Source organism: Sarcophilus harrisii, chromosome 3 (assembly GCF_902635505.1).
Source record: "Sarcophilus harrisii chromosome 3, mSarHar1.11, whole genome shotgun sequence".
In the NCBI taxonomy this organism is placed as follows: domain Eukaryota; kingdom Metazoa; phylum Chordata; class Mammalia; order Dasyuromorphia; family Dasyuridae; genus Sarcophilus; species Sarcophilus harrisii.
This window is the reverse complement of record NC_045428.1, coordinates 13,163,982-13,191,398: the sequence shown is the minus strand read 5'-3', so window position 1 is coordinate 13,191,398 and position 27,417 is coordinate 13,163,982. Positions and strand designations below refer to the sequence as shown.

Below are 27,417 nucleotides of genomic sequence, written 5' to 3'. Positions count from 1 at the left end.
GCTGTGTATGTTATTCCCTCTTTGAGCCATATCTAATAAGAGTAAGGTTCAAATGATGTTTATTCTTTCTCTTTTTTCCTTCTTATAATAGGTTTTTTGTGTTTCTTTGTGTGATGTAATTTACCTAATTCTGCTTCCCCCTTCATCTTCTCCCACTAAAATCTTTTTTCATTACTTTTTTATATCATCGTATCAAATTCAGCTTATACTCACACCCTATGCTTTTTGTATGCTCCCTATAACTATCCTAATAGAGATACAGTTCTTAAGAATTATAAGTATCACCTTCTTATGTAGGGATATAAACAGTTTGATCTTATTGAAGACATTTTCCCTTTCCTGGTTCCTTTTTTATGCTTGTCTTTAGTCTTATATTTGAAGATCAAATTTTCTGTTTCACTCTGAACTTTTCATCAGAAAAGTTTGAAAGGCCCCTATTTCATTAAAGTTTCATTCCATCTTCTCCCATGAAAACTTGCGCTCAGTTTTGCTGGGTAGCTGATTCTTGATTGTAATCTAAGTGCTGCTGCCTTTTAAAATATCATATTCTAAGTTCCTTCAATGTAGAAGCTGCTGAGTCTCATGTAATTCTGATTGTGGCTCCTTGATATTTGAATTTCCTCCTTGACCTGCTAATTCTGGAATTTGGCTATGATATTCCTTGGACTTTTAATTTTGGGATCTCTTTCAGGAAATAATCAGTGGAATCCTTCAAGGACTATTTCACCCTCTATTTCTAGGATATCAGGAAAATTTTCCTTGATAATTTCTTGAAAGATGTTGTCCAGACAAATTTTTTAATCATGGTTTTAGGACAGTCCAATAATGTTTAGATTTTTTCCCCTGGATTTATTTTCTACATCAGTTGTTTTTCTACATTTTCTTCTTTTTTAAAAAAAATATCATTTTTATTTTGTTTGGTTCTTGATATTCATAGTCATTAGGTTTCACTTAGCCAATTCTAATTTTAAAGAATAATTTTCTTCGATCAACTTCTGTACCTCCTTTGATATTTGTATTCCTCAGTCAATTTTTGGTCTTCCCTTTCCAAGAAATTGATCTTTTTTTCCTTAATTTTCCTACATAACTCTCATTTTACCCCAATTTTTTCTCTCTCACTTGATTTTTTAAAACCCCCTTTGAGGTTTTATATGGAAGTGTCTTGCCATTGTCCTTATCTGTACTTTTGTTTTAATTTTCCCTGTCACAGTAGTAGTTTTCTATGGTCAAGTTTCTTTTTTAGTTTTTTGCTCATTTTAAAAAATTGAATTCAGATCCTGTGGCACCAGGGGCACTGTTCCAAACTTCTTTATCTGGTGAACAGAAGTTTGGTCACTGGCTTTCCATGCCAGGGCCTCAGGAGCTTGCAGCTTTCTCACCACAGTAAGGTGACTACTAGTCTCTGTTGTGTCTGTTGTGCTGGGTACCAGAGCTGGCAATTTTCCTTCTGGGCTGAGGCTGGAGCTCAAAGTGGGCCTGCTGTTCCATTGGCCTGTTGAGTTAAGATTGAGGGACATCAAACTGGAAACTGAGTGGATGCCCCTCAATTGGAGAATGGCTGAATAAATTGTGGTATATGAATGTCATGGAATATTATTGTTTTGTCAGAAATGACCAGCAGGATGATTTCAGAAGGGCCTGGAGAGACTCACATGAACTGATATTGAGTGAGATGAGCAGGACCAGAAGATTATTATATACTTCAACAGCAATACTATATGATGATCAATTCTGATGGATGTGGCCCTCTTCAACAATGAGATGAAACAAATCAGTTCCAATAGAACAGTAATGAATTGAACCAGCTATACCCAGCGAAAGAACTCAGAGAATTGAGTGTGAACCACTACATAGAATTCCCAATCCCTCTATTTTTGTCCACCTGCATTTTTGATTTCCTTCACAGGTTAATTGTACACTATTTCAAAGTTTGATTCTTCTTGTGCAGCAAAATAACTGTGTGGACATGTTACATATATTGTATTTAACATATACTTTAACATATTTAATATGTATTGGTCTACCTGCCATCGGGAGGAGGGGATGGGGGGAAGGAGGGGAAAACTGGAACAAAAGGTTTTGCAATTGTCAATGCTGAAAAATTAGCCATGCATATATCTTGTAAATAAAAAAGTATAATAAAAAAAATAAAACAAGTACAGTATATTAAAAAATATTGAGGGACATCAGTTGTTGATCTGTGCTGTGGCTAAGACCTTCCCTTTGTCTTGCCTGGACACCATCAGCATTGGGTTGGGCTCTCCTTTGACCTGAGACAGACATTTCCTGAAGTTATTCTAAGTTATATTAACCTGGAAAATTGTTTCACTCCATCATTCCAGAATCCATTTGGAGGCTTGATTTAATGTTATTTCTAAGGGAAATGAGAGAGATCAGGAAACTTCCTGGTTTCTCTCTACCATATTGAATCTACCTCCTCATTTGCCAATTTCTGTGGTATAAATGATCACACCAAACATTTACCATTTGGTTTTCAGTACTTGTGCTAATTCCAGTAAACAAGGCATGTCCTTAGAATATTAAGGTCTCACTCTACTGACTCATGGTGGTAAGAAAAGCTCATGGTTATTTAGTGGAGCAGGAGCTTCATCATTTTGAACAAAAGGACAAAGATTCAAGGCACACTAGCTCTCATTTATGAGATTTATATACAAAGTATGTTGCCTACATAATAATCCTCATAATAATCCTATGATTAAAGATTATTATTGTATCCCATTTTACAAATGAGAAAAGAGTAGAATTAATAAAACTAAGCCAAAAGGAAAGATGAATAAGAAGAATCCAGAGAAGTTTAAAATTTGCATAAATTGATTCAGAATGAACTAAACAAAATCAAGATCACAATGTATCTGATGATCAAAATAATGAAAAGAAAACATCACTTTAAGACTTCAGAGCTATGATCAGTACAGAGAACTGTCTCCCCTTCAAACACCTTGTTCGCTAAGACTGCCTCCCACCTTTTGTAAAGAAATACTCCACAGTAAATGTGGAATGAGGTATAATTTTCCTAATTGAACAATGTATCGATTTATTTTATTTGACTATTATTAATCACCAATCTCTTAACCAACCCCAAACACTTTAAAAATATTTATCAGATTTAAGCTCTGTGCTAAGAGGTAGGATACAAAGAAAGGGGGAAAATAATACTTGTCCTAAGATACTGTACACTCAAGAGTCTCTACTCTGAAGAGTAAACATCTAATGGAGGATGTAAGTTTCATTGAAAAGGAGGACTCATTAGAAAGTGTTTGTGATAGTTTTAAAAGAAAAGTATATTCATAAAGCATTTTCAAATGTTCAGTCTCAATGAAGGACTATATAACTCTCACATGAAGATAAGCCTAATTAAGTTAAATAAGGTTTATCCCTAGAGACTTTTCTATTAGGTAATAAATTGTTGGGTTTTTTTGCCTCAGTAACTCATGAAGATAATTTACCAAGGATAGCAGGATTGCAAATTGTTGTTAGTAAAGGGAGTGTTGGCAACAGTGATTCACTGATACATCAGTGGATCACTGAGCTTTGAAGCATTAAATTTAGTCAAAGCTAAACACTTTTTGTTTGATCGTGTGTTTGCCATAAAAGATCAAAGTCTCATTTTATTATGAAAACACTTAACTTGTCATTAATAATTTCTAGACACGAATCGGATTTTGGAAAAAATGAATTGTCTCCAGTGACTTTCAGAAATGACTATGCCAACAATGACAATTAATTTTTTAAAGAAAGAGAAAAAATACTGTCATGTAGTTCATTGTTTATTGTCTGAGACTTTCAGGTGCTATAAGAAAGAAATAATTTATGCTCGAGGTAAGTTAAAATGTCAATAGTTCAAGAGATATTCATCTGGGTTTATTTGTGTCTGAGGCAAACGGAGTTTTTATTGACGTTAAGGTCAACTTTGCCTTCCCTACTCACTGGGTAATAGCATGCGGAATTGAAATAATCAAAAACAGTAAATCTTATACAAGGTGAGTAAGGTAAATGGGGGCCACTGTGATGTGGTCATTCCGAAGAGATGAATGAGCTCTTTGTAGTTGTAAAGGTCCTTCCTAGAAACCTTTCCTTGACTATTTCAGAATTCTATTTGGGGCAATTTTTGTTGTTGTTCAGAAGGATGTTGTAAAGAAAATGGACTATGTGCTGTTACAATAACTGGAACTCTTCAGGATACCATAGGGCAGCTGCAATTCTCTTGAGCAAAAAAAAATAATATTCCTGGAAAGAAGTTTGTAAATTGAATTATTGTAAGTTGTATCATATTTTAAGTGCACTAGGAAAGCTTGTCATTTAAAGGTATCTTATGGCGTGTTCCATCATACCTGGATTCAGGAGAACCTGAATTCAAATGTGACCTCAGACACATAACACTCTGGGCAAGTCACTTAACCCCAATTGCCTCACCAAAAACCAAAGAAATAAAAAATAGTTATCTTATGAAGAATGTAAAGTAAATGATCACTACTTAAGGAATTGCTTTTGTGATTTCAAAATTGCACAGTTATCTTCTTTTATGATAGAAGTACAAATAATTACAATATAGTTTTATGATGATAATTATTTATAGAAATATCCTACATGACAGTTCTGTCTCTGTCTCTGTTTCTTTCTGTCTCTGTTTCTTGCTGTCTCTGTTTCTATATCTTCTCTCTGTCTATTGCCATCATTCTCTCCAAAAATACCTATATTATATATGACACACAAATAAATGCATATATAAATATATTTCTACATATATTTACATAGAACTTAAAATTATATATAAAGTTCAGATATTATTCTTATCAGCAAATAACCATTGAACCCTAATGATGTGATAGATACCATTTGGCTGACAATATGCTCTACTACAGAGGCCATAAGTAAAAATTATGCCATAAGAACACACACATATACATATTTGTATATATAAACACTTCATATGATACATTTATATACATACTTCATGAATCTTTGGTGCAGGGAACTTCTGGTGCAGAAACTTTCTTCACCAATTAAGAATGATAATTTGCCTATAACTTAAAGGCTATTGGGAAGGATACCGAGAGTATTACAATATTAATTAACTTTCCCATGGTACTGAGAGAGTTCATTAGAGCTATACCTTGACAAGTCTTCTTGTCTCCAAGGCTAGCTATCTAATTACCACACTGAGCTATTTTGTATACCCTATTAAATGATAAACAGCACATCCAAAGTCCATACTACCAATCTTGCCCACAATGCATGAAGTATCAGGGATGATGAGGTCAAAGTATGCAGAATTTTGTCAAGTCTATAAGAATATGAGTCATTCCCCAATTGATAAATGGTCAAAGGATATACAATTTAATGGTGTCTTTTGGACACTATAACTGTCTGACTTGTGGGACAATGGATTTCAAAAAAATATTTTTAAAATAATTTTACCTAGAAAAAATGAAATTGGAAGAGAACTTTTTAAAAAAATGTGCAGGAATATTGTTGTTGTTGTCATTTGCCCTTCATTTTTGAAGAGGACCAGCAGAATCACAGGTTGATAGCTTGACTTCTGTGTGAACTAGATTTAAGGAAAGCAAAGTTAAATGAAATAGTCAGCCTCAAAAATCTCTTCCAGAGTCATCAAAGTCCAGTGGCAAGACAAAAGTCAAGGCAACTGGTGACGATCTGGGATGCAGTGGATGACTTCAAATTTTTCAATGTCAAGAATATAGAATAGATAGTGAGAGAAAAATGTTAAATTCAGACACAATGGCAAAAACAGCATGAAACTGTGATTGATTCATATTGTTGGAGACTTGGAAGTAACTCCAGAGGCATCCGATCTTATCTCAATACCAAGATTGAGAATCTCATCTTTAGTATACCAAAGAAGGGAGTGTGCAGTCCAAATCTAGTTGAAAACTTGTAAGTGAAGGAGTGCTCCTACTTAAAAAGGGATACACTTCTTAATAGCAACCTAATGCACTTTTGGAGAGCAGAAAATTTTCCTTGTATTGAACTGAACTCTGCCTCATCTTCCTTATGCCATATGAGTGAAATTGATTTTTATAAGCTAAAGGCCTTAAATCAGTCTTTATTAATCATGTCTAATTGGCTTCAGTTCAGGCTATAGCCTCTTGAGTTTTTGTGGATCTTAATCAGAGGTAAGTGTGATACAGAGGGAAAAGCATGGGATTTGGATTCAAAGGATGCATGTTCAAATCTTGTGTCTCTCACAGCTTAAGTGACACAAGAACAATTAACTCCTCTTGACCTCAATTTCCTTGTTAAAAAAGTGAGAGGGTTAAAAAACCCTAATTCTCTAAGAATTAGATATTCTTAGAGTTTAGAGATATTTTTGCTATTCTCTAAGGTTGTTTCTAGTCCTAAATTGTTTATAGCATTCTAATCCAGTGACAATTATTCTTCCCAGCTTTGTATCATTTGAAATTTGACAATTCAAGATGATTCACACATTTTATTATCATTGTTGTCACTGTTGACATCATTATCATTGCTCCAGACATGTCCCAGAGAATAAAAGATGGACAAATATGAGCCGTGCTTCAGGATGAGTTAAAGAATAACATTTAACTTTAAATATAAATCAATAAATGAAATACATTGTCAACCATTATTAATAACAGTGAATAGTCATTGATTCATAACTGTGTGACAGATGTGTCTGGCTAATCCAAAGATCAAAAGCCAGAAGTCAAGTTGCCCCTTTTGAATTGGATTATAGCACAGAACAAGTTTCAGAAACATAAAAAAATAAAAAAGGGAGAGGAGGCCCAATGAAATAGTACAATTTTCCCATGATGATCAAAATGAATTTGGACTTGATTACCACATTAGAGATTTCAAAGTAGTACAATTTTAAAATATATTGAAATTTACTGGTTAAGTAGCAGAAAATCTCCAAACCTTCTTTGTATTGACACAATACCACAGGATAATTTGCTCTCTTGGAATCAGAATTGAAATACAGCTGGTGATGAATCTGCTTTCAAAATCACTCTGGAGGATGATTGTCCATAGAGAGTGATGACAAGAGAAATGGATGACATATCCTGACTATAGCCATAGCATATGAACAATGCTAAGTGTCCTATTTTCTCTTTTTGGTTCCATAGATCTGGATCCCAGTAACACCGGTTTTGTTGCAATTCCTCCAATACGACACTCCATCTCCGATTCTGATGTCTTTGCATCGGCTGCTTTCTCATGGTTGGAATACTGGGCACAAAAACTTCCATGACTTCCTTCAAGACTCAGCTCAAATCACAATCCTTTCTCAGTCCCCTCACTATTAATTCTTTCACTTCTAGCATTCTCTATTCATATTTAAGTATTTACCAACTTATTTACCATTGTGTATCCCATTAGACAGTAAAGTCTCTGAGGGAGAAACTGGGTTTTTGTTTCTTCTTCTTTTTTTTTTTGTATCTCCAATGCAGCATCGTAAGTAATTAATAAATGCTTCTCGACTTAGCTTACAAATGCAATTTCAGTCATTAATTAAGTCAACATGATACTTGAAAGCCACACATTTCATCAACTTCTCTCTGTCTCCCCAACTTACTAGGATTCAACCCAGATCTCCAGCACTTGAATGACCAGAAGCAGAACCAGTGGTCTGGTTCTAAACAGGGGCTTCTGCTGTTCATGTTCAGATTTGTCTGTGTCCAGAAATGGAGCCATCATCATGGGGAACCTTGGACTGAACCATACTACTGGCCTGAGAGAGCTGGACATCTCCCTTATTAGCTGTGTGATTTAAACTTCTGTTTCTCATTGTCCTTCTCCACAAAATGAGCTGGTCAGGATAGATGAACCCAAAGGTTCTAAATCCTTTGATTCTATTAATACAATAGCTACTATTTACATATAGTAGGACCTTAAGATTTGCAACACTGTTTTCATGTTACCTCATTTGATGTTTTTAAGAACAACTCTGTGAGACAAATATTAAAAGTGATCCTTATTTACAGAATCATAAAGCTAGTGTCTGAGACAGGATTTTAACTCAGGTTTTACCAAATACACTCTTCACAGCAAATAGGTTTGCTAAGAAAAGTTGTACATGGTAACAGTGAAGGATAAGCTACCTCTTCTTCCCCTCAACAAAGGAATAAAATTTGCAAATCTTTCCAGAGGCACAAAAAAAGCTTGCCCTTCCAATGTATCACAGCACCATACGAAGTCAAAGGATGGAAGACCCATCTAATCTAAATCCTAATTTTGCATCCTAACTGATGATCCATTAGGCTTTTCACTAAAGCATACTTTCTTATCTTTTTTGTCTTTTTCTCTCTTCCTTCTTTCATCCTTTCTTCCTTTCTCCCTTCTTTCTTTCTTCTTTCCTTTCTCCTTCCTTCCTTTTCTTCTTCCTTTCCTTCCTTTCTTCCTTCCTTCTCTCCTTCTTCCTTCCTTCCTTCCTTTTTCTAAGACTATCTCACCCAGGTTGAAAATTCAGGAACTAGCTACAACCCCTGTGGTACCCTGTTCCATATAGTTCCATATAGGAACTCTGACCATCTCCTTTTCCAATATGGATCACTTTTCTCCTCTTTAATCAACTCGGTGCCCACCCCTCCAGGGGATCATTCTATTGAAGCCCAGGTGCCCTAAGCCACTCCAACTCAGACTTCCTGAAGCTCAAGTGACCCAGTAACTTCAGCCTCTCCAGGAGCTAGAATTATAGACATGTGCTATCAAACTGAGCCTGTATTTATTTTCAAGCAACAGTGAAACTGCTGGAGATAGCAAATGTTTAAATGGCCCTGTTTACTTAAAACAAACAAACAAACAAAAATACAAGCCACAACGGCTTCTTGCTGCTGTACATAGCTTCTCTGCTGTCCTTTGTGAAGTTCATCATGGTGAATATACAATGACTTGTTTGGATTTGGGGACCACACATGTGATTTTTAAAAAATAAACTGAAGCACATTTGCTTTATATCTTGAGTCTTGGAGTGGGGGTGGGTATGGAGGGGGGGGGGTTGGTAAAGTGGATGGAGAGCCTTGATTTCTGTGAGAGCTTTTGTGTACCAAAGTACAAGTGAGAAAAGTCCCTCTATCAATGCCGCTGGGTAACCGACTGCTCTGCAATTTCTGATCTAGAGAGTTGCCTGGAGACGTTGTGAAGTTTATAGGACTTTCTCAGGATGAGAGTCAGCGTGTGCCAGACAGGGAGAGGAGCCTAGGCAGCCTTTCTCACGTTGAGGCTGCCCGCTATCCACCAGGGCACACTACCTCTTTACTTCTAGGATTTTTTTAAACTTGTGACACAAATGAAAATAGCCGGGTTTTTTTTTATCCTAACAAGACTGAATTCTCTTTTCATCTCCCTCCCCCCAAGAGGAATCTGTAGGTTTTGTGTTCCTCTCCATCCTGAAACAGAAACGGCGATCCTAGGGAAAGCAGCATCCAAGCTGTTGGAGCAGTTCCGAGCTCGGAAGGATGATATCTGGCTTAAGACAGGATTTCCCAGGAGTCCTGAGGGTGTGGTTGAGCCACAACCGTGTCTTGCTTGAGATCCGGCGGAGAACCAGGTCTCTCTCTGTGAGCGCACACGTCCCTTCCCTCCTCCTCCCCCTCTTTTGTGTCCCTGCCTCTACCCTGCTCGGAGCAGACTCCTCCCTCCTGCAGCAGCAGCAGCAGCCCTAGTAGCAGCAGCGGCAGCAGCTTGTTTCCAAGACCGAGCCTTTGGTTGTGTGCTCTTTCTCTAGCTGAGCTAGCAGGCTCGAACAGTCCCTGAACATCCGCCTTCCTTTGCGACCCAGCTTGCCAGCAAGGCTCTCCTTGAACTACTCCCCAAAGTGACTGGAGTTTGGGGATTCGGAGAAATCAGGGGAAATGGCTGGCCGCGCGCAAAGGAATAAGACGAGATCCGAGACGAACCGCTTTCTTGCCTGAAACTTGTGGGGTGGGAGTTCTGCTGGGGGGGGGGTGTCAGGTTTTGTTCTGGATTTTGGTTTTCTGCTACTATTCCCTTAAGCGGACCCCGATTTTTGAGTTGGCAAACCAATGGGCCACTTGCCTGACGTATCCTGAAGGACTGAGCAGATAGACTCATCTCTAAAGGCAGAAAAGAATCTTTTTTGGGGGGGGGGGGACAGAAAAGCTTCATTTGGCCATCCCTAGCCATGCTTTGACTGGAGAAAACTTGCAGAGTCATTGATAAGAACAAGTCATTGTCTTCCCGGGACGATGTCTCTGATCCCCAGTAACTTTTCCGTGAATGGGACAAGTTCGGGGATGGAGAGTCCCATGAAGGACCCGACCCCCCAGAGAGCAAGACCTTTCAATGTCTTCTTCCTCTGCTTGACGTTTGTGATGACCATCACGGCGCTGCTGGGGAGCGTTTATTCCTTAGTGTGCCTGCTCAGAATGCCCCACAAGACCGTGCTCTCCATGCTGGTGGCCTCCTGGGCAGCGGACGACTTGATCAGCGTCCTGCCCATGAGCATCTTCCTGTTCCTGCAGTGGCCCAAAGCCAGCCCCGGGGACTCCTTGCCTTTGTGCGCCACGTCGGCCTTCCTCTACCTGTTCCAGGGCATCTCCAGCAACCTGAAGGCGGCGGTTATAGTTTCCTACAACTTTTACACGCTGCGCAGAAGCGTGGCGAGCCCGGGCGCGGGCAGCCAGCGCCGCGCTCTGCTGGTAGTCCTGCTCGCCATCTGGGGGGCCAGCCTGCTGCTCTGCACGCACCCTCTCTGGGGCTGGGGGCGCTTCGTCCACACGCCGTGGGGGTGCCTGGCCGACAGCAGCAGCTCCCTGCCGCTCTTTGTGGTCTACGCGCTGAGCTTTTGCGTCCTGGCCGGCTGCTCCGTCCCGCTCACCCACCAGCTGCTCTGCTCCGAGCAGCTGCCCGGCTTTCGGGTCAATTACCAGGAAATCTCTCGCGGGGGAGGCTTCACGCCGTGTACCCCTCCGTCCGGCGGCAGCGCCCTCCCCGCCACCCCCGAGGATGCTCGGACCCCGACGCCGCAGTTCTTCAGGGGACCGGCGAGCACCGCGCGCTCCGAGGCTGCCTTTGGGCTGGCTCCGGCCGCGGGGCGAGGGCCCGGGACGGGGGCCGAGGCGGGGGCTGGAACCTGCGGGCGGCCGGGCCGGGAGCCCGGGGACGTGCGACGGGACAGCCGAAGCTTCAGCGTGAGCATAGCCCAGAAGAGATTCTCCTTGATTCTGGCTCTGACCAAGGTCGTCCTTTGGCTTCCAATGATGGTAACCAAAAAGAAAAAAAAAAAAAACCGGGGGGAGGAGGGGGAGCAGGAAAGCTTGAAGCGAGTAACGATGGATGGGTGGGTGGATGGACTGACGGATGGATGCACGTGCAAGTCTGAGTTCGTGCGCGCTCGCGGGCGGGTCACTAAGACGCTTCCTTGAGTGTCACCAAGGTGTCCATCAGGGATCCCTCGTTCAGAGTCGCTCCCTGACCACTGGGCCGTAAGTCTCTGTGGGAATGTGTCAGCTGAGAAGGCTCCGGCGTGTGTGTACGTGTGTTTTTAACGTTTTCCAAACTTGTTAGGCTTCCCACCCAAGACACTCCTCGCCCTCTCCCGAGATAGCTCTGGGGGTTCTGCAAGGGTGGCGGCAGGGAAAGGTGATTGTCCTTTTAGCCAGAACTTGCCTCCTGCCAATATCTCTATCCCATCCCCATCTCCATGTCTGACCCTACCCCATTTTCCATCCCCGGCCCTGCCCGATTCCAGTCCCGACCCGCATCCGGAGCCGTCCCAGTCCCCGTCTCCGTCTCTGTCCCCAACTTCAATCCCTGCCTCATTCCGCGTCCCATCCCCATCCGCGTCCTCCTCCCGATCCCATTTCCGCCTCAGTTTCCCTCCCGATTCGGGGCCCAGAGCTGTCCCGGGCTCACCCCCATCTCCAGCCTCTCCCAGCCGCACCCGGGTTCTAGCGGAGACCGCCCCGGGGCCGGTGGAGCAAACGGACAGGTGGGAAGAGACGGCGCAGGCAGAAGGGGTGACAAGGCACCGGGGATTCCCTCCTCAGTCTCTTGCTAACCGGGACACGGCTGCTGTCCGCTGCCGGGAGCTTCTCCTGTGGTTAGGGAGGTGGAGCCCGGGAGGGACTGCAGCCCAACCCGGTGGCCGCCCAAGCTGGGTGCGAGTGCGGCTAACCCAGCCTAGGCCTGGCGGCAGCAGCACCCACTACGCTACCCCGTCCCTCCCAGGCACTGGGCTGGAACCACTCAAGGTCTGGCCGGCGGGGCTGGGCAGGCGGGGAACAAGTCCCGCCAGGCTGGCCGGCACTGCCCTGGGTGGGAGAGGCAACCCTTTCCTGGCCGCCTCCCTTACTGCCTCCGGCCTCCTTTCCTTTGCTTCTCGGTGAAGGACTGGGTAATCGAGGTGCCTCCTGTAGAGATCCTTCTCAGCCTCACCTGCCCTGGAGCTATGGCGGGCCAGCGGAAGGGCAGGCCCCCCGTTGGGAAGGAGGACGGGAGAGCTGGCAAAGGAACGTGCACTGTGGGGACACGGGGAAGAGCAACATCAGGCAGGATTCAGGATGGCCTGGAGGCCAGAGAGGCCAGGAAGGGGCCAGAGATGGAGGCCGGGAGTAGGGGATGGAGGCCACAGGGCTGTGAGCACTCGAATTCTGAAGCCCGTGTCCTTGCAGATCCACATGGTGGCCCAGAACACCCCAGAATTCCAAAGCCTCCCCTTCGAACTCTTCAGCTTCCTGCTGACCACCCTGGCGACCACGGTGACCCCAGTATTTGTCTTGTCCGAGCGCTGGACCCACCTGCCCTGTGGCTGCATCATTAACTGCCCGAGGAGCGCAGATGCTGCGACTTCCGAGGAGACCAAAAGTAAGGCCGGGGGGCTGAGAGAGTGGAGCTCTGCGGGCAGGGGCTGCTGGGGCAGAGATTGCTGGAGCACTGGTGCAGCAGACAATCCGAGTGGCCGCTAGTTATCAGACCCCATTCCCGTCCTAGACCTCCTTATTTTGGAAGGATCAGAGTAGGGCGTCCCGTGTTGGAATATAGGATACAGAGCAAGGAGAAATGACAGGCTCTTTTCTTTTTAATCCAGGGTTTGATCTCTCTCCACATAACTTCCTCCATCCCAGACTGGACCTTACTATTCCATTTCCTAAGTGGTATTGAGGCCCATGAAGGGTGGCCCATATTGAATATCAGATGTAGAAGGAGGAAAAAATAAGGGGCCTTTTTCTCAAGGCTTTAAGAGCCTTGACAGTTAAGGCAGCTTTCAAGCTGGTCCCAAGCAGACTTTGCAACAAAAGTTTTTGAGATGAGACACAAAGAGGCTGGGGGTTCATTTGTATTCCTTACAGCTTGCCATTGATGGGGCCCTCATTACTTTTCCCTCTTCCCAAGCCTCTTCCGGATTGGGAGGGAAGGGAGGATAGCAAGCTACCAAGTGTGCATATCAAATTCTCATGCAGAAGCAGACGTGAGCAAAAATCCCAGGCACAAATTATTGTTCTTGGAGCAGCCAATTAAAACAAAGGGCTCAACGTCTTTCTGTTCTTTTCCCGGGTTGGGAAGTAGGCAGAAGAGGGAGAAGGCAAAGGAAAAAGCTAATTTCAAAGAAAAGGACAAGCTCAGGCCTCTCTCTGGAAAGGTTTTGAGAACAGCAGGACAGAAATGGCCAAGATCCAAGGAAAGAAAAAAGCAGAAAGAATCCTCCTTCCATTCTTGCTGGAAGAGGATCTTAATGCTGGAAAGTTGCAATTGAAAGAAGAATTTTCCACAGTTGTGTTTTGTGGGGCCCTAGTTACCATCCATTCAAGGATAGACCAGATTGCACCCCCTTTTTTTTTTAACAAGGTATAAAAACTAATGAAAAGGAGCCTTTGTTTTGATGGTGTCAAAAGGAAAAGAACAACTTCCCCCACATATAGAAGGGTTCAAATATCTGTTTTGATACTTGAAAATAGATTTTATTATTCTCAAACTAATTATTGGGAATTGTATGGACAAATTTTTCATTTTAAGTCATTTTTATCTTATAGAAATAATCTATAATGTAGACATCTCCAATTCCCTTTATTATTATCATATTATTATCACTTAAATCATTATTAAATGACTATCATTATTACTGCCATTATTATATGCTAGATTATTACAATATTTATTTCTATCACATGTTATTCTCTAATTGTATCTGGTGACTTGGACAAAACACTTAATCTCCTTGGGCCTCAGTTGACTTATCTGTAAAATGGCCAATCGGTGAGCTGATCTCTAAGGACCTATCCAGATGATCTATGATCCCTCTGCATAGATGGAGGTAAATAGAGAGACTTTTTGGTGAGCAGGAAGTCCTACCACTGACACATACTAGCTGTGTTACTATAAGTAAATCTCTCTGTCTCAGGAAATTCTCAAAGATTCTTAGATTTGCTGAATTGCATCAACTGAGGGGATTTTCATTCATGGTGGATTTTTCTTCTTCATTGGTGACATCACAAATCCAGAACCATCTCCCTGTCACCAACACCAACTCATCAGTTAAACAAACATTGAATTCCCTTCATTGTAAGGTTTTGTACTAGCCCCAAAGACAAAAAAATAATATGCAAACAGTCAAGTCAATGTAAGAAAGGAACTTCCAAGCTGAGGGGATCTCCAGCACATAGTACCTGAGCTGAGTGTTAAGGGAATTAAAAATGCTAAGAGGAATAGGTGAAGGAAAAAGTGCATTCTGGAGGTGATAGATGATCTTTATCAAGGGCTGGAGATGGGAGATGGAATAACAGGTACAGGTAGAGCAAGTTGGCTGATTTAAATGGGATATAAAGTGTATGAAAGTTATATAAAACCAATCTGGGCAGGTCAGCAGCAACAGGACTCTAAAGGAGTTAACACATTAGGCTGAAGAGTTTGTACTTTGTACTTTACTTGAGGAAATCCTGAAGTGAGAGAACCTTTGATACTTTCATCAGTAGGATGAGAGGAATCTGGTCAGATATTTGGATTGGAGGGGGATTATTTCTCTTAAGGATTTGGGAAATAGGCAGGAGAATGAATAGACTGGAAGCTAGGAGATTGGATTATCGCAATAAATTTTAAGGATGGTAGTCATGAGATCAGAGAGAGAAGATGGATGGGAAAGACATTGTGAAACTAGAATCTGGCAATTGACTGGATATGGGAAGGATGAAGGATGGGGTCTCCTATATCACAGTGCATTGTAGCTAATTCGATGCAAACTAGCCTCAAATCATCTTGAGACATTTACTATCTCAATAGCTGGAGCAGTTTTACAGACATTGGTTGGATGTGAACTAGGGCACATGACCTAATAATTAAAAAGACCCAGTTTCATGTCCTGCCTCTGAGTCTTATTTTGTGACCCCAGCCAAGCCATCTTTCCTCCAGGGCCCTAAAATTACAAACTAATCTTCAGTGTCCTTATAATCTAAAACGCTAAAATTCAGAGATGGTATATTGGGAACTGGCATGTTCTCATTCAGAATTACCCATATCACCAGTAACATCACTGGTCCAGGCTAGGGAAAAAAATACAATTGAATCTGAGCCAGTGCCTGACTGAGAGCCTTTTTATCCCAAAACCAGACTCCTTAATTAATCACATCAAGGCTCATCACCAGAAGGCTGCTCACCTGTTGTTACTGTTGTTGTTTTGTTAGAGCAGTTCTTGAGAAGTGTCAATTAAAGCAGGGATAAGGATGCTATCTGCTGCAGTCCAGGGAACCTCAGGAAAACATGTAGGCTTTGAAGAGTGGAAAAAAATATTTAATTGACACCCATATGAAAAAAAAATCTCACTTTTATTCTTTTTGTAGCTCAAAGTTCTGACCCTTTCTTATAAACCACAGACTATCAGGATGAATTTTTCTGACTTGGAATATTGCCTCCCATGCCTCCCATTTAAGAGATTCAGGTGAAGACAGGCTTGTAGGGAGGGGAAAAGTCTACAAGGAATTGATTAACACTAGGTTGACAGTGCAGTGATCCTTTCAGGACTCTTCAGAGTGCCAGAAAAAAAGAATTACTAAGATTCTGGCCAAAGTGTGTAATATTTATGTTGGTGGAAGGGCTGCCATAAATATGCTTGTTGCTGGGGTGACAGAAAACCAGAATTTGAAAACCTGGCCCCTTTCAATGTCTGCATAGAATAAATCCTGGCTCCAGTGGGCCAGATGACAGATTCCTTATTGTACTACCATCCTTTGGAAGAAGGGATCAACAGTTCTTCTTCCAAGACCTTCCTACTTTAACAAAGTAAAATATCATTTCTTGTACATTCAACTCATACAAGCCAATTACAAAGGCAAAACTGGATTTTTTTTCCTTCCTGGCACAGTTGAGCCCATTAGCTGCCTGTGAAAATGCAAACATGACTTTGCATCTCAGTTTTCACTGAATGCTAAATATTGGAACTGAAACTGGAAAATGAATTTCAGGCAACAAGAAAATAATTAACAGAGATGATCCTTCTACCCTGTTTCCAGCCATGAACTGTATTTATCAATGTCTCAGAGGAGAAAGATCAAGGCTAACCAAAAATTACTTCAAATACCAAAATCATGTTTCGCTAACAAACTGTCCCTAAAAGGCTTACCATGAGGATAGACTTTGGATTATTTTGTAGACATTTGGATTTCATTTTAAAACCCTGCAAGAAACTTCAAATATTTTGAAAGGAACACAGAAAAAATTGAAGTCTTTACTTAGAGCTCCAAATTCTAGTAACATCAAAAATTGAGTGAGCTCTGGATTTGCTGAGATGAGCTCACTCTCCCATGAGCTGGAATGAAATATAGAGACAACCCTGAGCCTGAACTTTTAGTCTTATCTGGCTATTTATGTAATGTGTAGATTGTTGCAACAATTCTTAAAAACTGAAGTACCCAGAGAAATTATGGTGAGCTTTTTGAGCAAATAAAAAATAATTCAAAATATAGTCCAGGGGCAGCTAGGTAGGGGAATATATAGAGTATCAGCCTTGGGGTCAGAAGGTCCTGAGTTCAAATTCTAGCTCAGATACTTAATATTTACTAGATGGTGACCCTAGGCAAATCGTTTAATCCAAATATCTTGTCAATAAATAAATGAATGAATGAATAAAAATATAGTCCAGATATTTGGTTATGTTAAGATTCATAGATTAATAGAAAGCTAGTTTCAAAATCAAGAAGGCCTGGGTTCAAGAACATGCAACAGACACTGTGATCTTGAGCAAGTCGATTAGTCTGTCATTGCCCTAAGAAAACTTTCTAACACTATAAATTTCAGAGAAGTTGAGAAGTTATTCATCATTTTCTTCCAGGTGCTCCCTGAACTGATGAATTCTCTAAGGTCTTATACATAATAGAAGCAGAGAATAAAAATTAGATTATTAAAAAATAAAAGTATTTTCTTTATTTTTAAAGTTCAGTAAGTTTATGGTATAATAACAATTTGATCACTCCATAGGTCCCAAGTTTTGTTTTTTTTTTAATATAGTCTTTGTCATTTCCTGTATATATAGGTTTTTTCCTCCCTCCATGCCTCCCTCCCTCCCTCCCTCTCTTTCTCTCCTTCCCAGCCTCTCTTCTTCTTCTTCTTCTTCTTCTTCTTCTTCTTCTTCTTCTTCTTCTCTCTTTTTCTCTCTCTCTCTTTCTCTCTCTCTCTCTCCCCCTGTTGCTTCATTTTTATAGTCTAAGTTTAAATCAACTACTACTTGGAAAGTAAAAATACTTTCTCCAAGTTTTTTTTGGTTCCTTTTGCTTGTTCATGACCTTTTAATATTCTTTCTCAACTGAGCACAAAACAACATTTTATTCAAGTTACATCTTTTCCCTTGGAAAAACATGTTTTCTAGATTCATAGAGATGAATGATTGACATGTGGTGAAGCATGTCCAATAATGTTCACTGAATTGACTCATTTTGGTTCTTCATAGTAATAACTGTTCTGAAGACAATAAATAAATTTGTTGTTTATTGTTTCAAGCAAAACCAAGAGACTATGGAAGAATACTATGGAATATTAAGAACAATAATTCATATTTATGTGGTTTTACAAGATATTTTCCTCTGTACAACCTTATGAAGGAAGTAGTACAGCTATTAATCCCCTTTTGACATACAAAGAATTGGAACTTTACTAAGTAGCAAAACCAGGATTCATTTGTAAGTTTTTTCTGATGCTAAGACTAAGGCTGTTTTCATCGTACCACATTGTTTCTATTGAGAAGAAATTTGATATAAAATATATCTAAAATAGACCCCATCTAAATTAATTTAGAGATGCTGCTAGGTGGTGCAGTAGATAGGGCACCAGCCCTGAAGTCAGGAGGACCTGAGTTCAAATCTGGCCTCAGGTACTTACCACTTCCTAGCTGTGTGACTCTGGACAAGTCACTTAATCCCAATTGCCTCAGAAAAAAAATCTACCAAAGTTAAAATAATTTAGACTTTTAGCAGATATGTGTCTTTTCATCCACAGCACAATGACTAAGTAGTAGATGCTTGTTGATTTATAACTTAATAAAGTAAAAGAAATTGCAATGAGGATGGCTTAATCTTCAGCCCAGAGTTTTCCACAATGACCAGTGTTATTGTGATCCTTCTTATAGAGTCCTTTCCAAAGGATTCTCCTTCTCAATATTTTTAGTTAGAGCACCCTCTTAATGTTAACTGTATATTTATTGGCAATAATAATGATCAGAATATACTTTCATTAAAAAGATTTGTGTAGTAGGATATTAACACCATTGTCTAACTTCATTTCAACATTTAGCAAACATTCCTTAAACACTTTATTTGTATAGAACTCTTTTTGTAGGACTGAGGAAAACAGAGTTTCAAGAGAACATGGTCTCTGTCCTCATAAAACTTACAGTGTTGTATGTGAATATTGATTACCAACATAGTTATAATACATGATATTACAAAAAATACATAGAGAAGTTTGAATCAAAGGCCAGGTCTAAATAAGGAGGTCATAGTTATCTGGGGATATCAATGGGGGGGGGGGTTCTTGAAAGAACTGTCATTTGAGTTCAGATGGTAAAAGATAGTAAGAATTCAAATGCTAAAGAGGATGAAGGTAGATATGAGAATATGGAACATGTTCATAGGACCAAGATAGGGCAATTTGGACAGGAATAATATCAAGTAAAGTTGGAGAAGTATGGTCATGGCAAATTGAGGAGGGCTTTAGATAGAAGGCAGATGAGTTTGAATATTAATTAGGAGGCAATAGAAAGCCATTGAAACCTTGATAATCAAGAGGCAACATGATCACATTTATCAAGATTTCTTAAACTTTTTCCACTCCTGAGTGCTTTTTTGCCTGAGATATTTTTCATGTGATTTCCATCTGGAATTTGAGCTGAGGTGTTTCTAGCAATATTTGTGCATGCGCACTGCACAGTGCACAATGTGGATGTTGTATATTCAGACCAAGACTGCAGTAAAATGGTATGATGCAACATGGACAAGTGCTGCCAGAAACACATTGGATTCATTACGTGTTTTAATTCTGAATTAATTTTTGATCATTGTGTTCAGAAATGATTTACTGTTAACAGTTTTTTTCATTACTCCCACATTCATGTAAACAAACCCATATGGGGTCACAAGCTACAGTTTTCAAAACTTTGGCAAAAATGGTGGTCATTCCAGCAGTTTTATGAGTTTTGAAGAATAGACAGAATAAGGGCAAGAAAAAAAATTAGTTAAGTTATTTGAATAGTCTACTTAGACTGTAATGGGTCCCTATATTTGTGTCATGTCATGAAAAAAGATGAGGGGGGCATATGAAAACTATTGACAAGGTGAAATCGATGGAATTTAATAACTGATGGGTAGTAGAAGTAAGGAACAGAGGCGAGTCAGAGATAAGAGTGGAAGACGGGTGATGTCATAGAAAAATATGGATCAGAAGGATCGGTAGTTTCAAGAGGAAAGGGAATAGGCTTGATTTTGAATATAAGTTTAAGATTTAAAATAATTAAATTAATATATTTGGCTCAGAGTTTTTGTCTCTTTGACCTAGTAAAAATGGCGATAGCTCCCTCTCTCCCTGCAGTCTCTATCAGTTTCACCTGTTATTCTCTTCTTTTTCAGTAGATCCTGTATATCTCAAAAATGGAGGTGTATTCTCAATGGATATATTCTTTAAAGGATCTTATAAATGTAATTGAAATCACAAAATGATACACAAAACAAAACTTAGTTGAAGCACATACCAATCCCATGCTCATCAAAAGTAGTTTCTTCTAACTTATTCAATATATTTTTACATTCCAACGGTGAGACACTAATTGCTGGACTAAATCTACTTTAAATTGTGTCCCTTTTAACTAACAAGTAACGTAGTATAATTCAATAATCATTACTACATCGATAAAAAATAAATAATTGAAATAAGGATATTTTCATACATTCTTAATAGAATTGGTCCCTTTTTCCATTACCTCTGAATAAAAACATTTTTTATGTGTGTTCTGGCATCAAACGCTTATAAATTCCATTTTGTTAGGTGGCAGGACTAGCTTATAAATCTTTACTTTGGGGATCATTTCAGTAATAGAATCGAGTTTATGGATGGCACAGTGGTATGCAGGAAAATGAATCATATTTGGCTGTTCCACTGTCATATAAACTTAAAAAGTTTTTTGCAAATGTCTTCCTTCCATCAAGAAATGGCTAAATGTCTAATAATAAAACATGTAACCTGCAGAATGGAATTCTGTGGAGAATATCACCATGTTTTCAAAGAAAAAACTGAGAACTTTCCTGAGATTACATTTAACTCGCCCAAAGTGGTATGACTTCACAACTTCTCCATGGCAGGAATGATACCTCATAAGAATAATAACTGATCTTTACAAAGTACTCTATTTGTTGCAAAATGTTTTCTTATAAAATATCTCATTTGAGACCTTCCTCCTCAAATAACATCTGGCTGGCATTTAAATGGTACTTTTAGTTTTACAAAGCTTTTTATAAATATTCTTTCATTTGATTCTCATTAAAACACAGAAAGGTAGGTGATATTATTATCCCCATTTGCAAATGAGGAAACTGACACTGAGAGAGATTATGTACTTGTCCAGGGTCACACAAATAAGTAAATTTCTGAAGTAAAATTCAAATCCAGATGTTCTGGATTCTAAAACCTTGTGAGGTAAGTATTACAGTTATGATTGTACTCATTTTATAGATGTAGAAACTAAGCACTCTCTGCAGTCACATAACTAATAAATCTTTTGAATCTTGTCTGGGTTCTCTTTCCTCTATATCAGTTATCTCACTGAGCTTTGCATTTTTCTGAATAACTAGGACTGTGCAATATGCACAGCAGGTATTTAATAGTTGTTATTGAAATAAAATGAAAGGAAGCAAAAGGAAGGAAAAATAAAAGGATAGAGGAAGAGAAGAAGAGATCAATCTTAAATGTTATCATATAATGTTCGAGTGGGACAAAAGCAATTAATCATTTTCATTTCTAACTATCCAATCCTCCTATGATTTAAAGTGCATTTCCTAGATCTTTTTACTGTTCACAGAACAAAGGTATGAGAACTTGTGATACCTCATCTGATTTAAATCCTGAAGGTCCTGAAATGGGGCAACAATATGATCATACAGTAATGAAATTAATCTTGTCAAAGAGTGAAAGTAAATTTTCAAGCTTTCAGATAGGGTGTTTTAGGTACTATCCTATTAATTTTTTCCATTCTTTTCCAGACTTAGCAGCATCAGAGATGCACTGGAGAGGAAATTCAGGGAGTAGGAGAATGGCTTTGGAAGGAAAAAGTCCAGAATTCAAATCCTTCCTCTGACACATCCTAATTTTGTGACCATACCTAAGTCACTTAATCCCTTAATGAATGAAATAATTCTGTAAGACCAAATTGCAGAATTGTTGTTGACCTTTTATCAGAGAATCAGTTTGTTACTGAGAATTCTCCACACTTAATGAAATCATAGCAAAATTGAAAAAAAATAAATAAATGGTGGTTGGTAACAAAATATAGAGTATTCTGAAATCTTTGTGAAGTTTTACACTTTAGTAGCTTAATTTTTTTTAGAAAACCTTTTTTATTACTGTTAAAACTGCTTGGGTAGCTTAGGTGGTACAATGTATAGAGTAGGTCTGGAGATAAGAAAAGTTGAGTTCAAATTCAGCCTCTAACTGAGTCACTTTGGTCAAGTCACTTAACCCTATTTGCTTTAGTTTCCTCATCTATAAAATGAACTGGAGAAGGAAAAGATAAACTACTTCAGTGTCTTTGCTGAGCAGAGCTCAAAGAGGGTCATAAGGAGTTGGATACAGCTAAACATTACATTTTCTTTTGTTACTTTACATGTTCACAGCTTTATTTCCTTTGTTTTTGGGGGTGAAAGTACCTTTGTATTACTGACTACAAAGTAAGTTAATAGTGTATTTTAATTCATAACAACTTAAGACAATGAAAATATTGAATATATCAGTGAAATAGTCATATTATTTGAATTTGTAGTACCTATTTCTTTTGGGCTGGTACTAATTATCGTATTTTGCATATTTATAACTTTAAATGATGCAAACTAAGATATATGTATCTACCTAATTAATAAACCATTGTCTATATCAATTACATTCATTTTCCTCCTATTTTTCCTTAGCTAAAAGAAAAGGCTTTGAATTCAACTTATCATTCCAACACAGTTATGGCATTTATAAGATAGCCCATGAGAATCATTATGATGAAGATGATGATGAAAACTCCATAGCGTATCATAACTTAATGGACTATGAGTGTGAAACCTTAAGAGACACACAGAAAGATACCAGCAATTTCCTTCATGCTATAAAAGTAGAATTCAGCACCGCATCTTCTCAGGACAGCTCCACGCTGCCAGGTATCAACAAAAGCACAAACACAGTCAGTACTGAGACAAAGCAGGACTTGGACAGAGAGAAGAGCCTTGAGCAAGGGTTGACTGACAAGACAGGAGTATTTGTAACAGAAGATGCCAGAAACTTTGAAAAATCTACCTTTTTGGAAGGATCAGAAAGAAGGCTTTCCCATGAGGAGAGTCACAAACCAGAACTTTCTGACTGGGAGTGGTGCAGAAGCAAATCAGAAAGGACTCCTCGTCAGGTAAAGTAGAATGTTTTCCATGAAATTAAAAGTGAGAGCTATCATATGTCTCTAATAGCACTAGTTTTTTTTTTTTTATGTTGATGTTGTACCTATTAATCTTGTCACTCATTCATTCATTTATTCAAATCTGGGTTTTCTCTGCTCCCACACTATTGTTCTTCCATATATATTATTCTTGAAGAATTACTTAAATTTTATTTTAAAAAATTAGCAATGCATGCCTACTTACATTTAATCAGGTTATGTAATTCAGGAATCCTTTTTCTTTAACTTAAATTACATGTGAAGCTCCTTAAAGTCTAATTGTTTCAGTAAAAGATTCATTATCTGTGAGATGAAGTGAAAATGTATTTTCCTTCAAGCTATCAGAAAATTATAATCTAAATTGGCCTTTATTTTTCACATTGTTGCTTTGCTAATGAGAATTAGTCTTTCCCTACACTGTAATTTTAGTCATATTCTTTAATTAAAATTTTAAAACAACAAATTATATTCTCAATTAGTCTTGGGCATTTATAATGTTATTCCTTGAATATTTTCTGCTGGAAGCAATATATTTGATTACCAAAATGAAATCTAATGATACAAAGAGCTATTCAACTTAATAAGCATCTATTGAACACCTACTATATGTAGGCTACTTTAGCAAGTTATGGAGATGCAAAGATGAATCCAAGATTTTCTTTGTGTCATAGAGCTAGAGCTACAAAGGATCCACATCCTTTATTTTATAGCTAAGTATCCCAGTAGCCAAAGAGACTAAATGACTTTCCCAAAATTACATATTTCATAAAGAATCAGAGGCAGGATGGGAAATTGTCTTTTGACCTGAGTCATTTGGCAAACAAAGAAACAAATAATTTATTATGTTTTCTATATAGTCACCACTGTGATATGTATTTGGAATGCAAATAGTGTAATGCTAGAGAAACTGAAGCAAGATAGAGATAGAGAGTTATAATAATTTTATTTGAAAGGGAGAGATTTACTGGGACCAAATGGATCCATGGTTTGGTCCCAGGAATAAATGAAACTATTGTCTCCAAGTATCCACCCAACAATGTGAATTCTCAATGACATATATATATATATATATATATATATATATATGGCTCAGATAGGAGTAGACCGAAGCCGGGGTGGAGTCAGAGTGTTGAGAGTGGGAACAGGACTATGGATCTGGTTCTGACAGGGTGGTCAGGGGCACTGGACATTCTGGGATGGAGAGAGGCATTCTGATAAGTAGGGAAGGGTTGGGGGTTATGATGTCTAAGACAGAAGGTCTTTCTCCTTATCTGGATCATAGGAGGGAGGGATGATTTTGAAGGATCGAGCAGAACAGTTAGAAACTGAGACAGAACAATTCAGGAAAGCCGAAGCAGAACAATTTAGGGAAACTGAGTCAGGACAATAAAAGAGAACTGTGGCACAACAATATAAGCAAAAAGAAAAAAAATTTCCTCCCTCTAAGAAGCTTATATTCTCATGGGAGAAGATAATAAATAAAAAGGAGCTGAAATGAAGGAGGAAATGGAAGTACCCAGCAAAGGGAGAATGACAGAAAAGTCTAGGCTACATCCTGTTGAGAAAAGAAAGCAAAAGAAACCATGGGTGTCTTCCTTAAATGGAGGCTCTTGGAAGAACTATCCAATCAGAGGGACAATGGACACTTTGATATGTATATTCCAGGGTTTCAAACATCTTCTAGGATGAAGTTTTTAGAACATGGTAGATAAGTCTGAAGAGCAGCCAGATGAGAAATGAAATATCAATGTTATTTTATCTGTATCATACTACATATGGCGTCTTGCTTTTAAGAAATATGTATTTTACTAAGTGATAACAATATATAAATACAAAATTATTAGAACAGAAAGAAGACCATAACAACCATGTACAGTGAAAAGAACACTGCCTCTGAAGCTGGATAAATTGTATTGAAATTCTGCTCCACATACTACTTGTGTGATCTTGTTATTTCACTTATATATCCAGTTCTCAGTTTCCTTTTCTGTAAAATGAGTAAACTGAATGAGATGATCTCTTAAGTCCCTTCCAAATCTTGTTCTGTAGTCCTGGTATCATTACTCCTTAAAAAATAAGCTAAATAATAAATTCAGATCCAAAAGAAATCATCCTACAAAAGACATCCTTTATATTGTGAAATCACTGGAGACTCCAGATTCCCCGCTCTAAAAGTTCTCCAAAATTGTATCAATGTTTAAATCAAATAATTGAAAAGCAAATTTTCACAGTGAAAAACTGGGAAAAAATTAATTCCTAATTGATATTCACAAAAAGATGTGGTGCTTCAGATAAAGGATAAAAATTCACACAAGTTAATTATTATTTTCCTGTGAGTTAACATTGCAGAATTATATTATTTTCAAGATCATTACAACTTAGCATCTAATTCAGCACAAGGCAACACACTCCAAAGTGTTGAAGTTACATGTCCATAGCCATGTAGGGAATGAATAAGAGAGCCAGAATGAGAATGTAGGTCTTCTAACTGCTCCTGCAGATTCTTTCTACTCTGACAATTTCCCAAAAGTTTTTAAAAATTCTTTCTATCTGAAAATTAGTACTTAATGATAATGTTCAGAAAAACAACTTAGATGACAGAAGTACCTAAAAATATTTAAGTACTAAATAAATAAATGATTTATTGAGATATAGAATATTCTATGTGCATGCACATAGGTGTGCACAGTGTTAAATATGAAATAAGTATAAATGAATATAAAAATACTTAAACTGAGCAGCTGTCTTAGAGAGTAAACTTGAAAAATTATGATTTCTCTTAAGGGTGTCCTGAAAGGATATCCAACTCTGCTCTAAAGGTACCCTATTCAATGTATCAATATACTTGGTTGTTTTTCCTGTCATAGTGTTCTGAAAGTGACTTCTTTTTGCCAGAAAGTGTAGCTTGAAAGGAAAAAGAATGAAAATCTAAATAAAGTAGGTCATTATCCAGGTAATGGGAAGGCACAATTTTTAGAACTTATTAGATTTTAAGACTTGATCATTTTGAAACATCTTAAATAATATATTGATTGTTTAACATAACCTTTCCTTATTTTCTGAAAATCCTTTGTACTCTTAAGATTAGCATTATTCAGTCTCCCTCACCCCAATAGTGTTGCTATTGCAATGTAATTAAAAATTTTTTGTCTGACTAGAGAAAATTTAGCTTTCTTCCTTAGAATTTAAATATAAAAGCATATATTACATTCAAACGATGGGTTAAGGGATAAAGGTAAAAGGTTGACTTTCTTTACACAAAAGAAGTAGTAACTTAAGGATGTTTTTCTCTTCATACCTGTCCATAAGATGTTTTCTTTATTCTTATTCCTTCCCTCTGCCTTGCCAGAAAAAAAAATCCCATCAAAGTAATTGTCAGGCTCATTCAATTAGACCAGGAGTACTCTTTTTAATGTAGCAGCCTCTGAAATAACTGTATTCATTTTCTAGCTCTTTCTTCAAAAACAGCTCATTCTTTCCCCTTCCTCTGCAATTCCTCTTTCAAAAGATTTGTGGTTAAGATTTTATGAGATTGTATGTTGATCAATGTCTCTTTTCTTCTATTGATATGAACAAGTATAGGTGGGGGATTATGTCAAGTAAGGAAATACGGGAAATTAAGATAGAATGGCTATAGTAAAGTAACTTCTAGGATATGAGAATAAAATCTTTGCTACTAAAAAAAATAAGAGTAGAAAGAACCAATAAAAATGTAGTAGAATATGTTTATAAGGCTGGGTTTTGACATTAACATTGTCTTTCTGGAAAGCCACTGGTATTCATTGGGCTCTCTCAGGTGTGTTGGAATTTCAAAGGATTTGATCTCCAATCAGCAATAGTTGAGGTCTGAGATGGTCTTTTGCTAAGTTTCCTAAGTGCAACTCAGCATGCTATTGCCATGGTTCTGAAGTTCTTTGGTCATCAATATTAAGGGGAAGATGTTGAGAGTGTGTCTTACTTTCTGGTTTGTAGTGGTGAGTTCCCAAAAGTCCTTGGTACTGTTGCTCATGAAGAAAGGAAACTGAATCAGGAGATAACTTGGTGAATAGGAGAATTATTATAAATGAACCACAGAGCATCTCAGATATTAAAAAGGATGTTAGAGGCCATTCAAGGCAGCATATACCTAAGGGGAATCTATCCTACAACATTCAGCAACAGTCATTTAGTCCTTTTACCACAAGACCTCCAGTGAAGGGTAGAAGCTACTATGTTTGCAGGTAGCCCCTTCCACCTTAGGATACCTCTCCTTGGGAGGAAGCTTTTCCTTTAATCGAGGCTAAATTTGCTTATGCAAT

The 27,417-nt window shown here is 38.6% G+C and overlaps 1 protein-coding gene across 1 annotated transcript in view; it reads left to right on the top strand.

The window, feature by feature from the left end:
- Nucleotides 1–8,517: 8,517 nt before the first annotated feature.
- Nucleotides 8,518–27,417, top strand: part of GPR149 (G protein-coupled receptor 149) — an 83,127-nt gene continuing 64,227 nt past the window's right edge. Inside the window, exons 1-3 of the mRNA XM_031957547.1 lie at nt 8,518–11,225; nt 12,636–12,828; nt 22,614–23,092. Coding sequence (XP_031813407.1) covers nt 10,209–11,225; nt 12,636–12,828; nt 22,614–23,092 — 1,689 coding nt within the window. The 5' untranslated portion in view covers nt 8,518–10,208. The remainder of the gene's footprint in view (nt 11,226–12,635; nt 12,829–22,613; nt 23,093–27,417) is intronic.